Source organism: Choristoneura fumiferana, chromosome Z, assembly GCF_025370935.1.
Source record: "Choristoneura fumiferana chromosome Z, NRCan_CFum_1, whole genome shotgun sequence".
In the NCBI taxonomy this organism is placed as follows: domain Eukaryota; kingdom Metazoa; phylum Arthropoda; class Insecta; order Lepidoptera; family Tortricidae; genus Choristoneura; species Choristoneura fumiferana.
Genome location: NC_133472.1, coordinates 19,895,491 through 19,917,192, shown reverse-complemented (window position 1 = coordinate 19,917,192; position 21,702 = coordinate 19,895,491). Strand labels below are relative to the sequence as shown.

Sequence of the window (21,702 nt, the reverse complement as noted above, 5' to 3'; positions counted from 1 at the left end):
CCGCTCTCTAGAACTGAGCGAGTTCATTTCATCTTTTTGTTCGCTTAGACCTTTCCGCTCGACTATTTGTTGGTGGAAATAATGTACGTAGTTTACTCTTGCATTTGGGCTATGATAGACAAAAAGTTAAGTATTATTAAAACAAAGAAAGAAAGATCGACAAACATACAAACACAAAAACACACACACTGTCATATTTATAACATTAGTATGGATATGATTATGCAAAATTTTACAACAACACAAAACATCACCCAAAAAATAATTTAAAGACATAGGACTTTGCACGGATTAATATTTAATTATTTAATATAACTCGCTAACTAAGTAATTTGTCCTGCGAACACATTTTCGCCAGAAAGTTCATTGATTACGTTAATTTTATTTTTTTGTGCCGTTGGTAACAAATTCGAATTGAGCTCTTGCAGTTATCGTTCGTGGCGTACCTATCATTTAAAAAGTTAATTTCATGCCATGCGTTTCATTCTATATTGAAATGTCATTGATGCAAATATTTGAGTAATCAAAGAGACGGTGGATGGTTTCGTGTGTGGAAATGTTTTAAGAAGTCAATTTCTTTAATAAAATACTTGTCATTTAACATAATGAATTGGAAACTGCTTTTGTGCTTAGCAGTCGCTGTGAGTACTATCGACATACATACATTCATATTAGGTAATTAAGGCGCAGTCACCGAACGTTTCATTATAACAGGAAGCCATTCTTCTTCTCTTTCTCTCTCTCTTTGTCTCGGCCCACCAACAACTTAAAGATCTGCCCCCGTTACGAAAAGTGCAGTAACTCGAGTTTTTGTCGAAATTGAGTTAGATACATATTCAGTATCAGCAAAACGAGTTCTACAACTTCTTCTTTGACGTATTTACTGTAAATCGTCAGGATTCTCAGGATCCATGATTTACAATAAGCATAACTGCAGTAACTTGAAATTGGGGACATGATTTAGTAAACATAGGTGCAGTAAGTATAGATACTGCACTGACTTTTGAAGTCGCTGTACAATATTAGGTACCATCATCCAAATATGTGGTCTACTACCCTAAAGTTTATAATCGTTTTCATGTCACAAAACAATAATGCTAATAGACGTGTCTGTCAACTTGAAAGTTCGACTTTAGCGACATATTCATTTGATAGGACTTGTTTAAAATTGGTAGATCCCTTATTTGGCTGATGCTACATAGTCACTTCTTAATTAAAGTGCAGCGCAGGTCACCGAACGTTTTTATATAACAGGAAGCCATTCCTTGCCTCTCTGTGTCTCCGCCCACCAAAAACTTATACATAGAACATGCTTACGACTCTGCGCCGTGATTTAGAGCTTGCATTGCAAAACAAAATTATTTTTTCTGCTACATAAACTTAGAACATCTCATTGATTCGCGTCATGATGTTCTTATGAGCGCCACAAGGATATCGCGAAATATCGTCGTGTTTTCATTTAACTTAATTGCCATTAGTAAGCTCTTTGTGTTCTGTTTTTACCAGAATTAACGCCACATGATGATGATGAACGCCATATTATTTTGTTAAACTCTGCTGTCAATAGCATGACGTGACGTGTGGTCGACGGTCGTATGCCTGGCATTAACTCCAGTAACCAAAACAGATCGTACTAAATATTAGGTCCTCACCTGTTATATCCATTTGTCGTTTTATTTCAGAATTGGATGTCTGTTTACTCAAGAGATATAGCGCAACTAAGAAAACTACTTGAATCAATACAGGTAAATATTAAGTACATAACTTATGCATCATTCGTCGGTTTGGTTAGTTCATACAGTTTGGCCATATTTATTAACAGCATAATCCTGTAAATTCACGTGCATTAACATGTGAATGTTTCCTCATTTTGAAAAATAAATATTTATACGCAATTCTTTTTAACGTATATGAGAAAAATGTGTGGTAAAAGTGGAAATATTTATGTATAAATACTTTGAGTTTTCCAATTCCATTAATTACGAGTATTTAAAGTGCATCGTGTGTGGAAAAACCAAGGAGCCATTAACACAGCACACACAGATTAGGACACAAAAGTTGGTCTACATTAAATTGCAATTAACCATAAAAAACGACTGAGCGGATAAAGTTCCGCTGTGACACGAAATTGTATGGATAATTTTAATATCGCAACGGAAAACTTTCATACAAATTTTAACAAACGTGTCGCTATGCCTATCCAGATAATTCCACTGCCATTTAAAATATTTTACAGCGAAAACTTTCGGATAAGTCTCAGGGGGTTCTTAGACAGCTTGACAATCAAGAAGAAGACATTTCTACCGTGACTGAGCCGAATGACATCGACGATGACATTGAAGTTGTCCCAAGAGATGAGCCTACACCTCCGGGTCACTCGCTCATCAAGCCTTCTTCAGACACGCTGGAGTCTGCTGCCAAGTACCCTCACAAGGACGTTTCGGGCAGCCTCGTATATGGGAATTTGAATAACCTTGGCATAACGTAACTTGGCTTTAATTTAAGTTTGATATTAGTGAAAGTTTTAATGTTTGTTACTAGCCCACGCAAAATCGCTAAGAAATTGATGAAATTTGGTACACGAATAATTTATTAATTGGCTATTTTATATGGCGACAAATTGTATAAATCCCATCCAATCCCGGTAAGAGAAATATTTGCAGACAAAGTCACGGCAACATCTAGAAGGTGCATTACAAACTATATAGTCGTGTTTACCACTTTTTCACTAAGTTTAACTTTTTCGGGAATGTATCGTCAATACTTAAAAAAAAACTCGTATCTCAAAATAGATAATTTTTCCGATTGAACTTTATGAACATATTAATGTTCAATTTTATTGACATTTTGATTTTAGATATGAGATTATATTAAGTAGTGACGATATATCAACTTTAATATAATTACAATTGTTCATGCAATTCAGATTAAGTATTTATATAGCAAGGTAATTACCGTAATTATGTAAAGTAGCTTTCATTTTTGTAATGATTCTAAAACACTAAATTAGAGAGATTAGATTATTTTTGAGCTAAGAGCTAGAATAAGATGATATATGTACTAGTATAGGGCCAATCAACTTTTTTACCCACGCTGATCTGTCCGCGACATTTTTCAAACAATTGCAGATTTTTGTAAGTAAACATGTTTTTTCTGTAATTTAATAGATGGTGTACATGAATACATGCCACCCTACGTAAGTTCAACCTACCAAACCGTGAAATGTCTTGTTGGAAGTACGATTTTTTGGTAACGCCAGAGACAATTTTGGCAACGCAGGAGACGCCCAGTGTGGGTAAAATAGTTGAAGGCTTATAAGCCAATTAAACTTATAGATAATGGAATTAACATTTCAGATACGGCAAAACGAGAGATCGCGTTCTATACTCAGGTTTCAGAAGAAGCAATAACGTTTGGGTAAGTTAATCATTTACAATCTTAGTGATGTTTCGTTTGTGAAATACAGGTAAGTAGGTCCTGTTATAATAACATTGTTTGATATAATTCTAGAGCTGAGTCAGAAATTTTCATGCCGTCGTTTAATATCAAGCGTGATATGATTTTGAGCACTTTTATTTTATTTTCAGATATTGTTATGATTATGTTTGTTTTGTGCAATGAATGAGTGACTACACCAAGACAACGACATAATACACACTGAGAGCCTGTGTGTATTTTAACTATTTCCAATAAAACTATCTAATACCATTTTGATCGAGATACCTTAACATAATTCATACTTATTAACCGTTTAAGTAAATTTTGCTTTTCAGGCTTACTGCTTCATAGGTAACTCTCGATAAAGCAAAGAGCTTCCTTGTCAACTTCCTCATAAGGTATATTTTCTATTTTAGGTAACTCGATCAAAAGCGATCCAAAATCAAGTAACTCACTTAGTCTTTTTCTTTTGTGTGTACAACAGGAAGACCTCTTAAGAAAAATTCAAAAGGCCTACAAACCTAGATACAGACGGTAAGTGAGTTAATCTATCCTTAATAAATAAAGTAATTCTGTTAGTCTATCTGTCTGTCTGTTATTTCTTCACGCTTAAGCCGCTGAACCGATTCAGATGAAAGTTATGGAGACTGATAGAGGCCCTGGGAGGGACACTGGATAGATTGCGAACCGGAAAATTGCAAAGTTCCCGCGGGATACTGATAGATGAAACGAATTCTTGGCAGCCGGAGTCGCAGACTTTAACTAGTTAAGGAGCGGCCATACCGCTGATTAAAAAACGGTGACGGTACGGAATCGCAGTGACGCATCGTATGCGCACCGTTTTTTGCATGCTATCCACACCGCTGCTTAAAATATGCAAACGGTGCGGTATCGCAGTGACGTGCCGTAAACGTCACGAGTTTTGTTCGGTAAAGTCCTGATGTTTACGGCACGTCACTGCGATTCCGTATTTTTACGCAGCGGTGTGGAGAGCATGCGATAACACTGGTGCGCATACGATGCGTCACTGCGATTCCGTACCGTCGCCGTTTTTTAAACAGCTGTGTGGCCACTCCTTAAACCTGTAAAAAATCATTGCGCAATTCTCATGGAGTACGACATGGTGTCACGTGTTAACAATTTGAAACACTCTTTCATATTCTTAGTTGAAGGCTTGATAAATTGCTGTAAATAATCAAGTAATATTGAAAAAGGAAGACATAGAGGGGTAATATTTGCTTCCAGCTCTGCCTTTACCTCATCCTTCCGCCATTTTCTGTGACATCGCTCTACTGCCTCTGAGTAGATTACAATGAGGCCTGTGAAAAAACCATTCTTAAAAATTGTGCTAAATTTTAAATATGAGTTCAAAAGTAATTAAAAGCTACATTTTTAATCAAAACAAGTACGCCTTGTTGTTGCAAAAAAATCTACATGTTCCAATCCTTCGTTCGAGAAAATAATTATCAAATATAATTTCATTGTTGTTACAGGTACCCCGTGATAGTAAGTGTTAATATATTTTATTACCTAATATCTATCATCGCAGTATTTTATTTGCATCAGACTACCGCTACAAAGGAGTTTTATTAATTTAAAATACCTGCTGTTACGAGCCGTACAGTACATTTCGTTCGATAGAAGATAGCCGTTAACGCAAAAATAATTTTATGATTAACTAGCTTTTGCCCGCGGCTTTTAAATTTGGGGTAACCTACATTTACTTTCTGTGGTCCTTTTTTCGTGTTTTGATTGATTTTTCGGAGGATTAAATGGAAATACAAATACAGTAAGACGTTGTTTTAGACAGATGGTGCACATAAGTAATTAATCATAATTCGTACCAACTTTGAAACTCTGTTTCGCTGAAACGTTAAAGACGTTAAAGTACTACGCGTTTCTTTTGCCCGCGACTTCACACACGATATAGGATTATATCCCGAGAAATTGTAAAGTCCCCGCGGGACATGAATTACTGTTGTGATCTATTTAAATATTCATAATTGTGGACGAGAGACACAATCATTGTAGCTTTCTATTTATTATTGAAAGAATTTTGGAATCTGCCCCAAAATTGAATTCACTTATTTTTAATCTGCGGAAACTTTGCATTTAAAAAAAAGTCTGTCAATCAGGGATATTGTAGCTTTCTATTGGTAATAGAATTATTTAAATCAGCTCAGTAGTTTCATAGATTACCCCCAACAAACAAAGAAACAAATTTTCTAAAAATCTTTCCCTAGTGCACCTCTGTATTACTTTCCATTATTTCCTGGTCTATCTACGCCAATTTCAAGTCTCTTGCACAAGTAGTTTTGGCTATGCGTTGTCTGTTAGTCAACCAGTCATGGTACCTACTGTTCATGTGGGGTTAGGTATAGAATTATAAATAAATTGTGTTACATAATGAGTAGATTGGTTTGGCGTAGGTATTTAATGTTTATTTTCGTTTTTTAGAGCGTTTTTAAGTTCTAGCTTGTTTTTGAAAACTTTATTTTCATATTTTTAGCTATATGTATATTTTAAGTGATGTGTATATCAAAATGTCTCTCAAAAATGACGTGTACATCAAAGCTGAACGTAAATCATTTATAGATTCAGGCTTTACTTTGTATAGCTCTATATCAATGAACTAAAACAATTCGTTTGCTTACCCGCGACCTTATTATACGTTTATGCAAGAAATTGAATTGTTACCAGATTTACATCAGTTTAGCTTGTGCGTTTTCTGATTCAGTTGGTATATAAAATCCCATTTATTCGTTTTATCCCGTGGGATTTTCAGAAAATCTTGAAATAGTTTTTACCTGTTAGTATTATCTACTTGCATACCAAATTTGAAGTCTCTAATATTTATAATCATGTAGTAAGAGCCACTTTGAAGCAAAAATATAAATCCCATTTATTAGGGAATACAGATAAATTCTGAAAATTGTTTTTAGCTGTTAGTATTACCTACATGCATGCTAAATTTGCTAAATAGGGTAACCCTTAATTTGTCAAAAAAAAAAAACAAAGAGCAAGCCTTAAATGTTGTCAAATATACTGTACTACACTGCCAAATTAAGGTGCCAAATTTCAAGTTTCTAATAATTATAGTTACGGAAATAGGGCCATTTTGAAGTGAAAATATAAATCCCATTTATTCCCTATCCCGTGGAAATTTCGAAAAATCCTTTCTTACTGCGCGTCTACACCTATGAAGGAACATATATTCCAAATTTCATGTTTCTAGGTCTAGCGGTTTGGGCTGTGCATTGATCTATAAGTCAGTCAGTCACTCTCCGGTCGACTTTGGCCACTTCCTAATTTGTATCTTTCCAAACTTGTCCACTTCCTAATTCGTCTACTCCAACATCGTCCTTTTCCTAAGTTGTCACTTTATAGATTCCGAAGTTGACTACTTCCTAAACAGTCATTTCCCTATTCGTATTTTCCTAACATGTCAATTTACAGAATCGCCAACTTCCCAATTTGTCCACTCTTACAACGTCCTTTTCCTTGATAGTCAGCTCTGTATAAGCTAAGGAACAGATGTAGGTAGTGCATATTGTTTTTCATTCATATTATAAAGGAAACGCACGAACATGTCATCCTACTTTCAGTGAGTCAACGTCCGTACTCCGCGCATAACATAAAACAGAATCACTTTTTAAAAATAACATTTCTTCTAGTCATAAAATAGGCTTATCGCTATAGTTGAAAATTAACACAAAAAATGACAAATAAACAATCTTATTTAGAAAAGTTACAGTAGAATTACTTTTGTTATTTGATTTTATTAGCAGTTTCTCATATTGCTCGTCAAAATACACGTCCCCCTTTTTCATATTTTTACTCGTCTTGATTTTGAGATCATAATGACGAGCCTCTTTTTGCAACAAATTGAAAACAAAAATGTAAGTATTTGCATTACGAGGCAATTTTGCGTTGAGGCGACGATGATAGACTTCAGCAGAGTTCGTTGTTCTGTGACTATTTTCGGCACAGCGCAGTGTTTGAGGAACCTTTTTAAACCATTCCCGAGTGAAATATTGATCTTTAAAATTTTGCCACTCCACAGAGTTGGGAACCAAATTGCCTATAGCTTGCCAAGCTTCTCTCATTAACGCAGCAGGAAGTAAAGCGAAGTGGTAACAAAGTCGAGCGATTGTCTTGCCTTGAACCTTCTTCTTTTGAACAATTCAGGTTATAAAATTCTACCTTCTTCCATATGACGTTATTAAAATGGTAGTAGCACCCAGATAATTCAGCATCCGGAAAGCGCTATGTACTGCATTCATCGGTGGCTTTTCGTAGTCACATTTATATTTTTTCATGTCAACGCCCAAATGGTCTTTAATTAGCCGGAACAAGCGTTAATAGGTGCGTTCAGTCTTGTTTGGTAACAAGGCAAATATGACGGGAAATATTTGTACGCTGTTTTTGTCGCTGTTGAGTAATAGTCCACATGTATAATATACAGCTGATAAAATGGTTTTTTTAGGGCTGATTTAAAGGTTCCGTCGCCGTAATAATAATATGAGGAATGGTTTTGTTGATTTATTATTTTTTTTGCAATGTATGAACACATGGACTAGTTAGGAAATAGTTAAGTTTGGAAGTGAACATGTTAAGAAAGAGACAGGTTGGGAAGTGGACAAGTTTGGAAGTGGCCCAAGTCGACCGGAGGGGTCAGTCAGTCAGTCAGTCAGTTTCTTCTTTTATATATAGATTAGTAATCATTTTTATACTTACTTACTTTAAACCAATCCTTGAGAAAATGTCACTAGTCATACGCCAAATATGAAAATAGTCTCTATTCTATAACATCTAGTCAGCTAATGTCTAAAAAACGCTTTTATTCCCTATTCCATGGGATTTTCGAAAAATGCCTTCTTATGGTGCACCTCTGTGACCCTCAAAAAACATACCTCCAATAATTTGGACTCTGCCATGCCAACGCCCAGTCGATTAGTGTAAAAAAAACCGCTTTAGCTATTTCTTATCTTATTATAAATTATTTATATACATACTTGGACCTTTATGATAACTAGGTACATATTTACGAAGAGCTGCTGCTGTGAATCCTAAAATGATTTTGAATAGGAAGTTCGATTTCCTGTTTCCTGTCGTTATTCAGACAGACCAGGCATTTGAATTCTGTTAATACCTTTATAGATATTTCTATTTCCATTCAGGGATTTAGATTATTCATAAGAACACTGAAGAGCAAAAATACTCAGTAACTAAAATTATAAAAGATTCAAACCATTCGAAATAATTTATTGGCTTTAAGTATAAATATATAAGTATAAATTTATTGGCGTTTTAGTCCGCCTTTGTTACATGTATCTCAAAGTTTTTCAAATGTATTTTGTTTCTTTTCTTTTGTGCAATAAAGAGTTTATATACATACATGCATATATTAAGTGAGTAGATAAGTCTTTTATATCCTTATTTTATTTTTTACTTTCTTTACAAAGTGTAAAGTAAAGTTGCCCTCTGCCGTCTTCCTGTAAGTAACGCTTAGATGTATTAAACTACGAAACGGTTTTTAATGCGATTTTCGCATTGGCACGAAAGGTTTATCTATACTAATATTATAAAGAGGAAAACTTTGGATGTTTGTTAAGAATTAACTCAAAAACGACTGGACCGATTTTAAAAATTCTTTCACTATTAGAATGCTTAATTATTCCAAAGTGCCATAGGCTATTTTTTTTTTCGGGCTCGCGCGGTTTGCACATCCGACACAGACACGTAAAAGTAAGGAAACGAAATCAATAGAAAATACGGGTTTTTCGAATACGGAATACGGAATTCAACTGGCGAAAATTGTTACATGGGATTAAAGGGAAAGAAATAAAGATGTTTTACATTGGTACACATAATGAATTAAATTTAGTGGGATGAGGAATACATATTTAAATTTTAATATCATTATTATTTATAAATATGTTCAATAAGTTATATATATAGTTAGTCAATCTGAAAGTTGTGTTAATCTGAAATAATAATAATAATTATTATTATTATTAGAGGCTAAAAGCACAGAGATTAACGTAGGTAATGGGACTTTGTAGGATATAAGCTGTTCGTAAAGGAAGGAGTTGTCATGGAGAGGACATGAGAGAAATATATGATTAGTGTCTGCAATGCCCAAGCCACACTCACAAACATCAGACTCGACCAGTTAAAATTTAGCAAGGTTAGCGGCCATAGGCTATATTTATTAACAGAAAAATTAGAGTCCCGTCGGTCCTAAATTGGTGTGGATCTCATACAGTGCAATTAAAACTTGAAAAAATACTAGATAGAATTCCGGACTATGACTTAATACGCAACTATGCCGATTTTATTGTTAAAAGTGATTACAGTCAAAATAGCGTTATCGAGTTTTACAAATATGGTCCTGTTACTTGAACTGAAGTGGAACGCTCTTTTTCATCGTAATAAATGGATCTACAATGAAAACAGGACCAATGTAAAAGGTGACAATGTGGAGAAAATAATGTCAATTTTCTTTTACTACAGAGAAGATCCAGAAAACATAATTAGTACAGATACAGATTTCGACTCTGTTACTTTGAATGAAGGTTAGTTTACTCTTAGATAGTATACTTGTTTAACTTTTCAGTGTGCCATATTAAAACTGTAAAAATATTTTCTGTTTTATTCCTTACCATTATGCTTACATACATTGTATATCCAAAAGCCTGATTTTATTACTTTGACGATGTGTCATTAATAGTGTTCAGAGTTTCGGTGGAAAATTTCACAGAGATTTCAGAGAGTCGTCTAACTATTTTTTTGATTAAACGAATAACGATTAAATGATTAAGTTTGCATAATACTCCTTATAAATTATCTTGCGAGCATTACCTACTTACACCACGATATCACAGGACTACGAAGACAAGTATGTACAATACTTACTTTAGTTGTATGCACAATAATCAAAGTTCATAATAAACAATTTTTATAGGAACATTGAAGATGAAAAATCATTTGTGAAGCAATATTATCCGGGCTGCTATAAAAAAAATACCTAACATCGAAGGCTAAGGCGGAAGCTACGCTCCGCTTCGCTCCCGCCTTAGCCTTCTAAACCTAACCTATCCGAGTCGCTTCTGCTCCGAACCGTCTTGCTCGCTCGCTTCGCTCGCTCGCGCAAATCAGATTGTTTTCAACATAATTTCTATTAGTCATATTATCTAAAGTCGTAATTAAATGAATTAGCACTTTCAAATTTAAATGTATGCCTGGAAATGTTTCTGAGTAATTATCTATATTACAAGAAAGAAAGAAAGAAAGAAAGGTTTATTTTAGCTCCATAAGTACCACCTAAAACTAAGACTAGAACTAGCACTAAAACTATCCATATTATGCCTATCAATATTATGGATTTGGTTTCTCAGTCCTAGACACTTTACGCATTAAACCATTACTACGGTGAAATATATGGCTTAAACTATTTCTGAATAATTATCGTTATATCATTGAACGTTATAGTTAAAAATGTATGACTTTTGTGATTATAGAATTTAATAGTATATGCCATTAATATTAGAGCTAATAAGCAATATACTGAATAAAAATGATGACTAGTGATGCTTATGTTTATAAATTATATGGATATCAATTTCTGACCATCGAAATTCGGAACAAAAAATGTATAGGAAACAAAGAGATCTTATTTTTCAATGACTCTGAAGATGAATGATTTCCACCCATCTTTAAGATGTAAACGAGACTTCTGGATACGTTAACCAATCGTAATATACTCGTATTTGGTTCCAATTTTTTTTCACATTTGTGCATTTAATTGCCAGTTACACAACCTACTCAAAAGTGTGTGTATATATTATATTTTAAATCCCTTCAATTATTGGTGACAGGAATTAAGTGTTCGAGGTCCTCGTCACTGTCTTGAGTTAAGTGCGTATCCATGTTATAAAATGAATGGACTATGGCCACTTGTTCCTGGTTATTCGGAGTAAATCGGTTTGTTAATTTATTGAAGATCCATTTATGTGTGGAAAATGATCGATCTACATCTACCGATGTCATGTTAATGACTCATTAAGTGATATGTTTTTATCGATAGGCGATAAAACACTTTGGTCAAACCCTCTGACAGTTTGATTTTTGCTATGAAGAATTCCGGTCCTTGCTGATAACCAGGTTCTTCAGGTAACGTTGCATTGGGATATATTATTCCATAGCTTGCGGTTCCATGTGTTCCTGACTATTAAACAGATGGGATAGATTACTATCTAGTTTTAAAAACAACACCATCAACCCTACCTAATTTTTACAGATGATCTTACCTCGTGTGGTTCTGCTGTTTCGATTTAAAAGCAATAAAAAAATACTAAATACTTTTTATTTCAGATAATATTAAGGAAGAATCCTTATCCATACCAGACTTTGTGAGTAGCGTAATAAAGAGCATGTTCCTATTGTTCAATCTTAATAATCTATGTATACGATATTTAAATTAATGAAAGAGATACCATTCTATTTTATTTTCCATTTAACTGTTCTCTTTCGTCATCATCTCTTCATCATTTATTTGTTTGTGTAAAAAATTATAGCATTACAGTAAAAAACCAATGCGCTGTAAAATTCAATTCAACATACAAAAAATACAAAAATACATAATTAGGGATTTTTGAAAGTCGTCTTCGTCACTACCATAAAACGACGGAACACCACATCCTCCGGCCAGAAGTCGGCAGCAGGCGGAACATCTGCTAATCATACGAGAGCCACACTGAAAGTTTTGCGTAACATGTAAATAAAATAATTCATAACTATAATTATACATTTAATGCTTCTCAAAATATTCCCCATTACATTTTACGCATTTATTCATTCGCTCAAACTATTTTTCGATGCATAAGGCCCAGTCATTTGAGTCCATGTTTTCAACATGTTGGTTGAACGTCCTCACTGCTTCTTCGGGGGTCTTAAGAATAAAACCTCTCATCAAATCCTTGATTTTGGGGAAAAAGTAAAAATCGCAGGGTGCTAGGTCTGGACTATAAGCAGGGTGAGTCACAATCTCTACCTTTTCCGTATCCAAAAATACCTTCGTCTTTTTCGCGGTGTGAGGAGACGCATTGTCATGATGCAAGAGGATGCGGCTTCTTGGTCGTCTCTCGCGAACCTTTCCAAAGACATTGGGCAGACAAATGGTTGTGTACCACTCGGCATTAACCATTCTTTGACTACCTAAAGGCACACTAGAAATAAGACCTGTTTTAGAAAAAAAAATGCGATCATCTGTTTACCAACGCTTTTTGCTTGATGCACTTTTGTCGGCCTGCGGTCACCTTCAAAGACCCATTCACATGATTGCTGTTTTTTTCCGGCCTGCAATATATCCATGTTTCGTCTCCTGTTACTATATTATATACAGCATTTGAACGCCCGTCGTTATACTTCCGCAACATTTCTTGGCACCAAATGACACGGGCCTGTTTCTGAGTTGATGTCAGTTCATGGGGAATCCGTCGACAACAGAGCTTCCTGAGTTTTAAATATTCATGCAAAATCTTTTGTATTTGGCTCATACCAATTCCTAACATTGTCCACGAATTTCGTCATAGGTGACAGTCGGTTTTCTTCTATCAGTCGCCTGACAGCAGCCACGTTTTCTTCAGTAACCGCGTTAGACGGCCGACCTTCACGAGAATCGTCATGGAGAGAAACCCGGCCTCTCTCAAATTCTGAATACTATTGTCTCACAGTGCTCAAATGTGGTGCTTCAAGCCCAAAAGCATTTTGAAGGCGCGCACTACATTCTTGCGCAGAAAGAGAACTTTTAAAATCGTTAAAAATCATTGCACTAAAGTCTTTTCGCGTCAATTCCATTTTTACTTAGTGCAAATTTGTCACTTTAAAACGTCAGAAAAAAATTACGATAATTTTCCCGCCGACTATTATTTAATTCCATAAACAATGAGCTATAATTTTTTAAATGACAGTTCTAAATTCAAATGTTTCCGAGTGGCCAGGAGTGCAAAACTTTCAGTGTGGCCTAAGTACATACCATATTCATCAAAAAACAATATTTAATGACGATTGATCCGAATAAGTGACACTTAGGAATAGTTATTGAAGTCGGTTAAAAAGCCGCCAAAATTAACTTTATTTCATAGTTTTTCTATGAAAATAAAGGTAATTTAAGCACTTGTCAAAATTAACAATATTTCACTAGTCTTAGTAGAATTCAAAACATTGTGTGATTTTCGCATTCTCCCTTTATTTATGTGGTGAGGTCTTCCTTTTTGCAAAATCTAATTCTAACTTCAATTCATTCAGTAGCATAAGAAGATAACTAAATACATTTTTCCTTCATTGGTCTACTGAGAATCGCGGTCCCTGTTATAGCCTATTTATATTTTATTTTTTATAATTATTACTAACCTTTGACGATTTCATTACAAATTCTTATAACTGACATTTATGTAAATTATAATGTAATGATATATTGAATGAATAAATAAACTAAACTAAAATAAACTAAAATATTTTCCAGTTTGTCTGTTTCCCAGTTCGTCCATTTCTCAGTTCGTTAATTTCCCAGTTCATTTATTCCCCAGTTCGTTATTATCCTAGTTTGCCAATTTCACGGTTCGTCAACTTCCTGGTTAGTCGATTGCCTAGTTCATCAATTTAAAAAATATGTATGTATTCAAGAATTTGTAAGTAGACATTCAGACTGATATATAATGCAAAAAATTACGTCAGTATAATGTACAACAGTACAGTCGAGGGTATAAATATCTATACAGCCATAGCGTTAAATATATGTATGCAACAACCTTATTTAGGTTAGTGGCTAAAAGGTGTATAAACGTTTTTGACGTGTTGGTAACGTACATATACATGTTTATGCTCTTGCCTGCACACAATATTTTTAGTTAAATTAAGTAAATAATATTCTCTTATTAATACTTTTAAGATCTCGATATCCATTCGTCGTTGGGTTTTACTTTTTAAACTATTTTTTTAGTTCACAAGGAAATAAGAGTGCGACTACAAAAACATTTACTTATGTGTTATTTTTATATCAAGATAAATATTTGTGATATGTTCTTTCCTTAGAGTAAATTCAGCCGGCTATAACAAGGTAACATCAGTTCGATTTTTTTTATTAATACCGGTTGAATCAATCGCATCAATTTTAATTATTAGCCATAGTTTATTTGACATCATCGAGGACTGTTTTAACTTGCAGGATTCATTCTACGCGTATGAGAGCGATGGAACTCAGTTTTTCACAAATGACGAGGATTCAGTCGCAGAGAACGATGCACGAGAAATGTTAGACATGTGAGTGCGCATACCTATCCATGATGAAATCTAACTCTAAACCGAAAGGGTATCTCAAAATAATACACCATTTTCATTTATACCCACATCTAATTTCTGGAAGGCCTAAATTAAAATGCTGTTTTATTTTGAGTTGCTGCCCTTTCAATCGAGGTGTGCGATGTTTTCTCGGCAATGCAAGTTATAGAATTTTTATAGTCTCATCTCGTCATTAATATAGTCACTCCGCTCATTTTCTGATTTATCAATAATCCAATAATTTGATCCGATTTTATAGGATCAGAAAGTTTTTCAGGTTTTTATTTTGTCATCGTTCAAACTTCTCGTTAAGTACTAGTTTTTGTTTTTCAGGAAATGAGCTAACAATAACTCGTTTCCCATAAATTGAGGCACCCACTGCAATGATTTTGGTACTCTTGTCTTTGATTTAAAAAAATCTCTAGTAAAATATAATTTCCAATAGATTTTATAGAGTTTTAAATAAGCTTTTTTCAAACACATAATTACCTTTTCTTTTTTTTTACAGAGATCTGGAATCTTCAGAAAGCGATGAAGTAAGTAATACATATGTATACGTCCATTGCTAACCCACTATATATTAAAACCCCACTAGACTCGATTATAGATAGACAAGATAAACCCACTAGATATTGGACTAGGACAAATTTTCAAACCAAGAACACACAGCAGATACCCAATTTTTAATTTGGCAACACAGTTGGGCCACGTGGAAAATAGAGCAAAAAAACCGGCCAAGAGCGTGTCGGAAGGTATATTTTATACCTTAGGCTGGCTATTTACTCTTAAACTACTAATATTTCTCAAGAAAACTTAACCGTTATAGTTTTCCTTATAAGTTTGATATACCATCCTGAACTTTTTCAATTTTTTTAGAGGGGGGGGGGGGCACGATCGACTTTAATGACAATTTTCACACAACAAATCACTGAATCGAAAAATCGTTTTAGCAACCCCCTAATGATTTTAAAAGACCTATTCAACGATACTCCACAGTATGTACAAGGTTGGATGCGAAAAACAAAACCGTCTATGGGAGGAACTGTAATTTTTTTTTAATTTTTTATTGTTCCATTTTGTCGGCATACTTTATATCTATATTCGTGCAAAATTACAGCTTTCTAGCATTGATAGTCCCTGAACAAAGCCGCGGACGGACAGACAGACAGACATGGCGAAACTATAAGGGTTCCGTTTTTGACATTTTGGCTACGGAACCCTAAAAGCCAAAGACATTCATATTAACTTCCGTGAGTCCTTAGATCACCTATCCGACCCAGTCGCAAAATCCGTGCTGAGTTGATGTCTCATGTGAAACAACTAGCATCCTGCCAAATTTAATACTCATTGGTCAAGTAGCTTCTGAGATTTAGTGATTTAGGGGCTGTTTCACCATCCATTGATTAGCGTTAACCGACGGTTAAATGTGATGCCGTCTCTGTCTATCCGAACAAACAAATAGAGACGGCATCACATCTAACCGCCAGTTAACACTAATCAATTATGGTGAAACAGCCCCTTAGTCTGGTTGCATCTTTAAATAAGCATATTTTTCACACGTGCTTCAGTTATCAAATTTTTGGTGTTGTTTAATTTACTTTGTAGTTTAGAGCTAATCTGTTCTTACGGAAGCCAGTGAACTCTTATTTTGTGGCTACAATCAAAACTCTGAAACACCCAATTAACATGAATTTATACTGACTTATTAACAATGAATTAACAAAATGTTTGTACAGAGTTTAATGATGACTCGACGTCGTGGGAAAAAGCACAAAAGTAGACAACCATATTACGCCTCTGAAACTGAAGTAAATGTGACCCATTCCTCCTCCGAGAGCGAGAGTTCTTCTAATGATGAATCGTCTGACTATGAGAAAAATCCTGGCAATCCTTATACAGTACACAAAAATCGGTACAAACAAAATTGGCTTTGGAATTTTGCAGTTGAGTATTATTGTCCAATTTCACTTTAACTATTTAAATTGAATATAAGAAAGCATAATAATATTCAAGTTTGGAGAAGCTTGGTCAGTGCCTCACTGAATAACAGCACAATAATGTGCTTTGGGTAACCCGCCCGAACGCTTTTATTGCCTATCGAGCCGCTATATGCGTGACCCAGAGATTCAACGACACTGCGCGCGCACGTTAACTGCGCTATCGGTTAGCAATCGGGATTTGCTAGACCTTTTGAGCTTGCCGCTTCCTGAGGTGAAATTGTGATCGAGTTGATCAGTCTGAAATACCTATGACTAGAAATATACTTCTCATAGCAAAATGTTGCGTTCGATTTTATAAATTTAAGTAATAACACTAAATCATACATACATCGAATTTCATGGATTATAATTATGTTTAAGTCCTTGTATTGTTCGATATATTTATTTATCTCATTACTTACAGTTTTGCATCATTTTCAGATGACTGGCGATCACATGAACGTAAACCCAAAAGCTCCTCAATTTAACTCCTTAGGGCCAACTGGTTCCGATCTATTCTTTGGGCGCAAGTGGTGGTATTATAACCAGGTGCGCTTTTATCGGATGTTATGTTACAGTTAGGGTTGTAATGAAGGCCTATTTAGCAGAGGCGGAAGCGGGTGCGAAGGTTAGGTAAAAGTGGAAGTGGGAGTGGGAAAAATATAAATTTACTATTCATTAACATTAATATGGGCAAAAATGATTATTTTAAATAGGTAGGCACCGTTCATTCGTTACTATGGCATAGATGAGTGTGTATACTGTTATTATAAATGCGAAAGTGACTCTGTCTGCCTGTGTTCACACTAAAACTTATTTGGTACGAAGACAGTTTAACGCTATGGGAACGACATAGAATAGTTTTTATCCCGGAAAATTGCATAGTTCCCGCGGGCAAAATCTAGTCACTAATAATTAAAATTAAGAGAAGCTTTATCATCACCTTCTTTCCTTACTTCATAATAATGAACACGTATTTGTATGTCAACCAGCGTAAAAAAAACTCTGTTACAACTCCGCTTTGCTGATGCTTTGCGGATGTTCCATTATAAAGCTAGTAATTACTGCACAATTTTTTTTTTCAAATTAAAATTTTAACGGTAAAATACAAAAATACGGTTTCGGTAAGCGTTTGGTCGGATCTGTCTGCCTGTCTTGTTACCTCTTCGCGCTTAATCTGCTGAGCCGTTTCAGATGATTTTTTGTCTTGTTTGTGACCAGGGTTACTAAAGGATTATTATTTTCCATTTTATTTTGTTAACTTATCAACAACAATTTGTTATTGTTCGTATTGCCGTTTTTATCGGTGACGTCATTATCTGTTTTCATTACGAAATAATTTGAAACAAAATAATTATAACTTTAATCCATTTTTTGTAAGAAGAATCTGTTACTTTCGAAAAACCGTTGTTCTACTCGTATTATTCTTATTATTCAGATTTATAGTAACTACAGTACTTTCATTCTAGCATGGTGCGGGTGACACTTGATGCACGTTTCGTTTTACTCAAAAAAAGTTGCAGCGGTTTAAATATATGGAAGTTTATTTCAGTTGTAGCCTGAATATGACTGGCGTAAAATATTTGAACATAAATAAAGAACTATGTTATACGAAATAAATTTAAGCTATCAGATTTTTAATTAAATTCAAAGCACAATTAAGTGAAGAAACGTAATATGCATGTAAACGTAACACCAAAGACTCGTTTAGTGATGGGACCTAATGGATTTTGAGTAATATCGGTACTTAAAATTGGTAAGATTAGATAGATTCATTTATTTCCTTATGAAAAAATGCATTATAAATACATGTAAGAAATTCACAAAAAGGATCGTCAAATTGTATACAAAAAATAATAATATATGATAGTAGCAAATTACCTTAAAATGTCAGTTAAAAATAGAATTACAATGACAAATTAGAATTAAATTTTAAAAAAATAGCAATACTTACGGGTAAAAACATAAAAGTTGAAATTACAATTACTATATCAAATTTAATATATTGGAACGATCGATCAAATAAGTAACGAATATTCTTGCAAACTCCGTTTAGCCTTACATAAATGGCAAATAATATTCCAACCTAGAATTTCACTAATATTCTCATCAAAATTAGCGTAATAATCGGATAAATGATGACATTAATTATGATTAAGATTTTAAATTATTAGTTTTATCGACTCAAGTGTCGACACTTTGACTAGACTAGAGTCTTGTGATGTTGACAGCTGTCACCTGCACCATGCTACAGTGAAAGTACTGTACAATTACGTACAGTCACGAAAAGAGCATGTTTAGAAGGTAGATATCAAAATAGCTCAATATTTCGGGCTAAAATGCTTAAGTCTTTAGAAATACTATTACAGAAGATCAATTTTATTTATTTTCGATAAGACTGAATGTATATGAAATGACAGCTGATGATACCTTCCGTTCAAAATATTCCGTCCGAAATAAATCCATGTTTCTGAAGGTATCTACAGCGACTGTCAATTGTGTTTCTTTTTTTTGTACAATAAAGGGTTTACATACTTATACATACGTAAATACTCGTACATCCCTTAAAGTCATATCCAATAAAATAAAATAACTTTATATGCGCACAACAATTGATATTATTATAATGTAATATCAATCAATCAATCAATCAATTATTGTCATATCGATACGTTATCTATAAAAATCATTGATTGAAACGAAATTAATGGTTTCTTAATTTTAATTTATTTTCAGGACGACTACATACCATTCCGCTGAATTAAGTTTGAAAATTATCATACATAATATTTTGTTTCATTATTATTATTAAAATATGTCAATTGATATTAAATGTGTTTACTTTTACTTTCATAAATTCATACATTTTCTGGTTACGAGTCGCAATTGCAGTGTGACTAAAATAGTATCGGCTTCATATTACATTCTTAATCTAAGCAGTTTCCGACAGACATTTTGGATATAGGTGTTCCAACATGTCGTCTCCTCGCGAAAACAGGGTTCTATCTGACAAATATGATGATGATACCGCTCTAGAAAGATATAAGACGTAATTAGAGTGTGCAATTTAGGTAGATTTCATCACTCTTTTGATGACAACTCGTTGACCGCTGTGGCTAGAACTATGTAATGTTCAGATTACAAAGTCGTGTATCACCACATACGAGTACACTTGTAGGATAGGGAGTGGCGTTCACTGCGGATTCCCAATAAGTGACAACATCTGGTTTATCTGGGGAGTCGGAGTATGTTCCAAGGCTTCATATTTTCTGTAGCGCTTGGATGTTCTTTCAGCTCCTGTCATATCATTGCCGGCTCACAAGATTAAGTCAATTAAAGCAATGTTGAAGTGGATGCCTAAAGAACTCACTTCAATGTATTATTAAATTCTATTTAGTGAAAAGATAACTATATTACAATATAAAGATTCATTATTTCATTTTGTTATATACCTATTTTTCTATACCTACCTACCTAATTTTAAGACTGATGTCGTAAAGTTATATTGCAACGAACGTGAAGTTTTCGAGGTTCTAACTCACATAGCACCCTGCAGTTGTGTAAGCCCGCAGTAGTACATACTATTTCAGATAGAACCTTATGAATACGAATTTAACAAATAAACTTAATTTCCACAGACACATTTTTTTATTTTATACAATATACATACTGTCTCTTTTCAGACACTATTGCGTAAAAATAAGTAATAATTAGTATTGTATCTAAAATGCAAAAAAATATTTCTCTGTTCCTGAAAACATATCTGAGTATCACATGGAACCCTGTTTTCGCGAGGCGAAGATTTGGATGTTTTGGCTACCATTAGATTTTGGCAACTGGCAACTGGGACTTTTAAGACTTGGACTCTTTAATATTTGGATAAATTGATACTAAACCATTATCGACCAGAGGGTAGTTCGACTGATTTTATTTAATCCCAGTTTGTAATCCCCTTATTGTCATTATCGTGTATCTTTGGCCACGTCATGTCTCGTGGGTACTAGCCGTACAAAGAATGAACTGTAATGCAATAAGGAGAAATAAAATTTTGATATTGTACAATATTCGTCAACCTTAATTAAGCTGTACCAGGGGGGCTTGGCCGACTCAGACCTGCCAAGGAAAGCCGAATGGAGCAAAGCTCCGAAGCTAGCAGATCACTCCTGGAACAGATGGATTAGAGAAATTCTGCTAGTCATGTAGGTAGGTACTTACCTCAACAGGTGCGAGCAGAAGCAACAGTAGAAAGGTCAAGATTTAGTGCTCATTGTCGACGAAAATCGTATCCTCGTAACCTCTTTCCGGGCAAAGACGGGGGTGATGAGAGTCCTTCGAGAAAACTGGTCAGGTGAACTCATTGAGGCTTTGCTTGCTAGCCTTGGCTAACCGGGACAGTTCTGTGCATTGATGCACAAGGGCCGAAATATAGCAAACTGTTCGCATTTTTATACTTGTTCTGGTTTTTAGTTTTTTTTTTTGTGTATTTGTCAGGTTTTTGGTAGTTCAGTTGTCATTTTGGTTGGGTCTAAGTGTGAGTGAAGGATAATAAAAGGTAATTTTATCATATCTAAATCATAATATTCTTGTTTTCTTTTACAGTCCATACCTACAAATTTGTATAGGTAGTTCCACCAGAGTTAAAGTGAATGATTACACACAAAGCTACAAAAAGAACTTATTGCACAAAAAGGAGAATAAATTAAATGAATGAGTAAATGTCATAATCCTGCTGTCATTACACGTCAATACATGTTCTTGTGTGCGTGACCTCAACTCAGGTGGTTCTACCTAAACGGTACCTACTTGTAAATGTGTCCGACCCACCATTTGTCGGTTTTTCTAGCTCTAAAGATATTAATAATAAAGACATTGTTCGTTGAAAATACTCACTCTAGAAGTTAGTCACAACTACGAGTATCAAAAATTTAAATATTGTTTCAAA

The 21,702-nt window shown here is 34.4% G+C and overlaps 1 protein-coding gene across 1 annotated transcript; it reads left to right on the top strand.

The window, feature by feature from the left end:
* Positions 1–421: 421 nt before the first annotated feature.
* Positions 422–19,593, top strand: LOC141438965 (uncharacterized). The gene is made up of 13 exons (XM_074103048.1): positions 422–641; positions 1,683–1,745; positions 2,237–2,484; positions 3,357–3,417; positions 3,923–3,972; positions 4,932–4,944; positions 11,815–11,852; positions 14,536–14,560; positions 14,669–14,763; positions 15,290–15,317; positions 16,518–16,724; positions 17,202–17,309; positions 19,497–19,593. The coding sequence occupies exons 1-13, from the start codon at positions 606–608 to the stop codon at positions 19,518–19,520; spliced, it is 996 nt and encodes a 331-aa protein (XP_073959149.1). The 5' UTR covers positions 422–605; the 3' UTR covers positions 19,521–19,593.
* The last annotated feature ends 2,109 nt before the right edge of the window (positions 19,594–21,702 follow it).

What these genes read in the sequence shown, in the direction of transcription:
- LOC141438965 (XM_074103048.1), top strand. Translation starts at nt 606, where the DNA reads ATGAATTGGAAACTGCTTTTGTGCTTAGCAGTCGCT. An exon ending in GAAGAAGCAATAACGTTTGG is followed by an intron (nt 3,418 to 3,922) that starts GTAAGTTAATCA and finishes TGTGTACAACAG; the next exon opens with GAAGACCTCTTAAGAAAAAT. An exon ending in CCTTATCCATACCAGACTTT is followed by an intron (nt 11,853 to 14,535) that starts GTGAGTAGCGTA and finishes TTCTTTCCTTAG; the next exon opens with AGTAAATTCAGCCGGCTATA.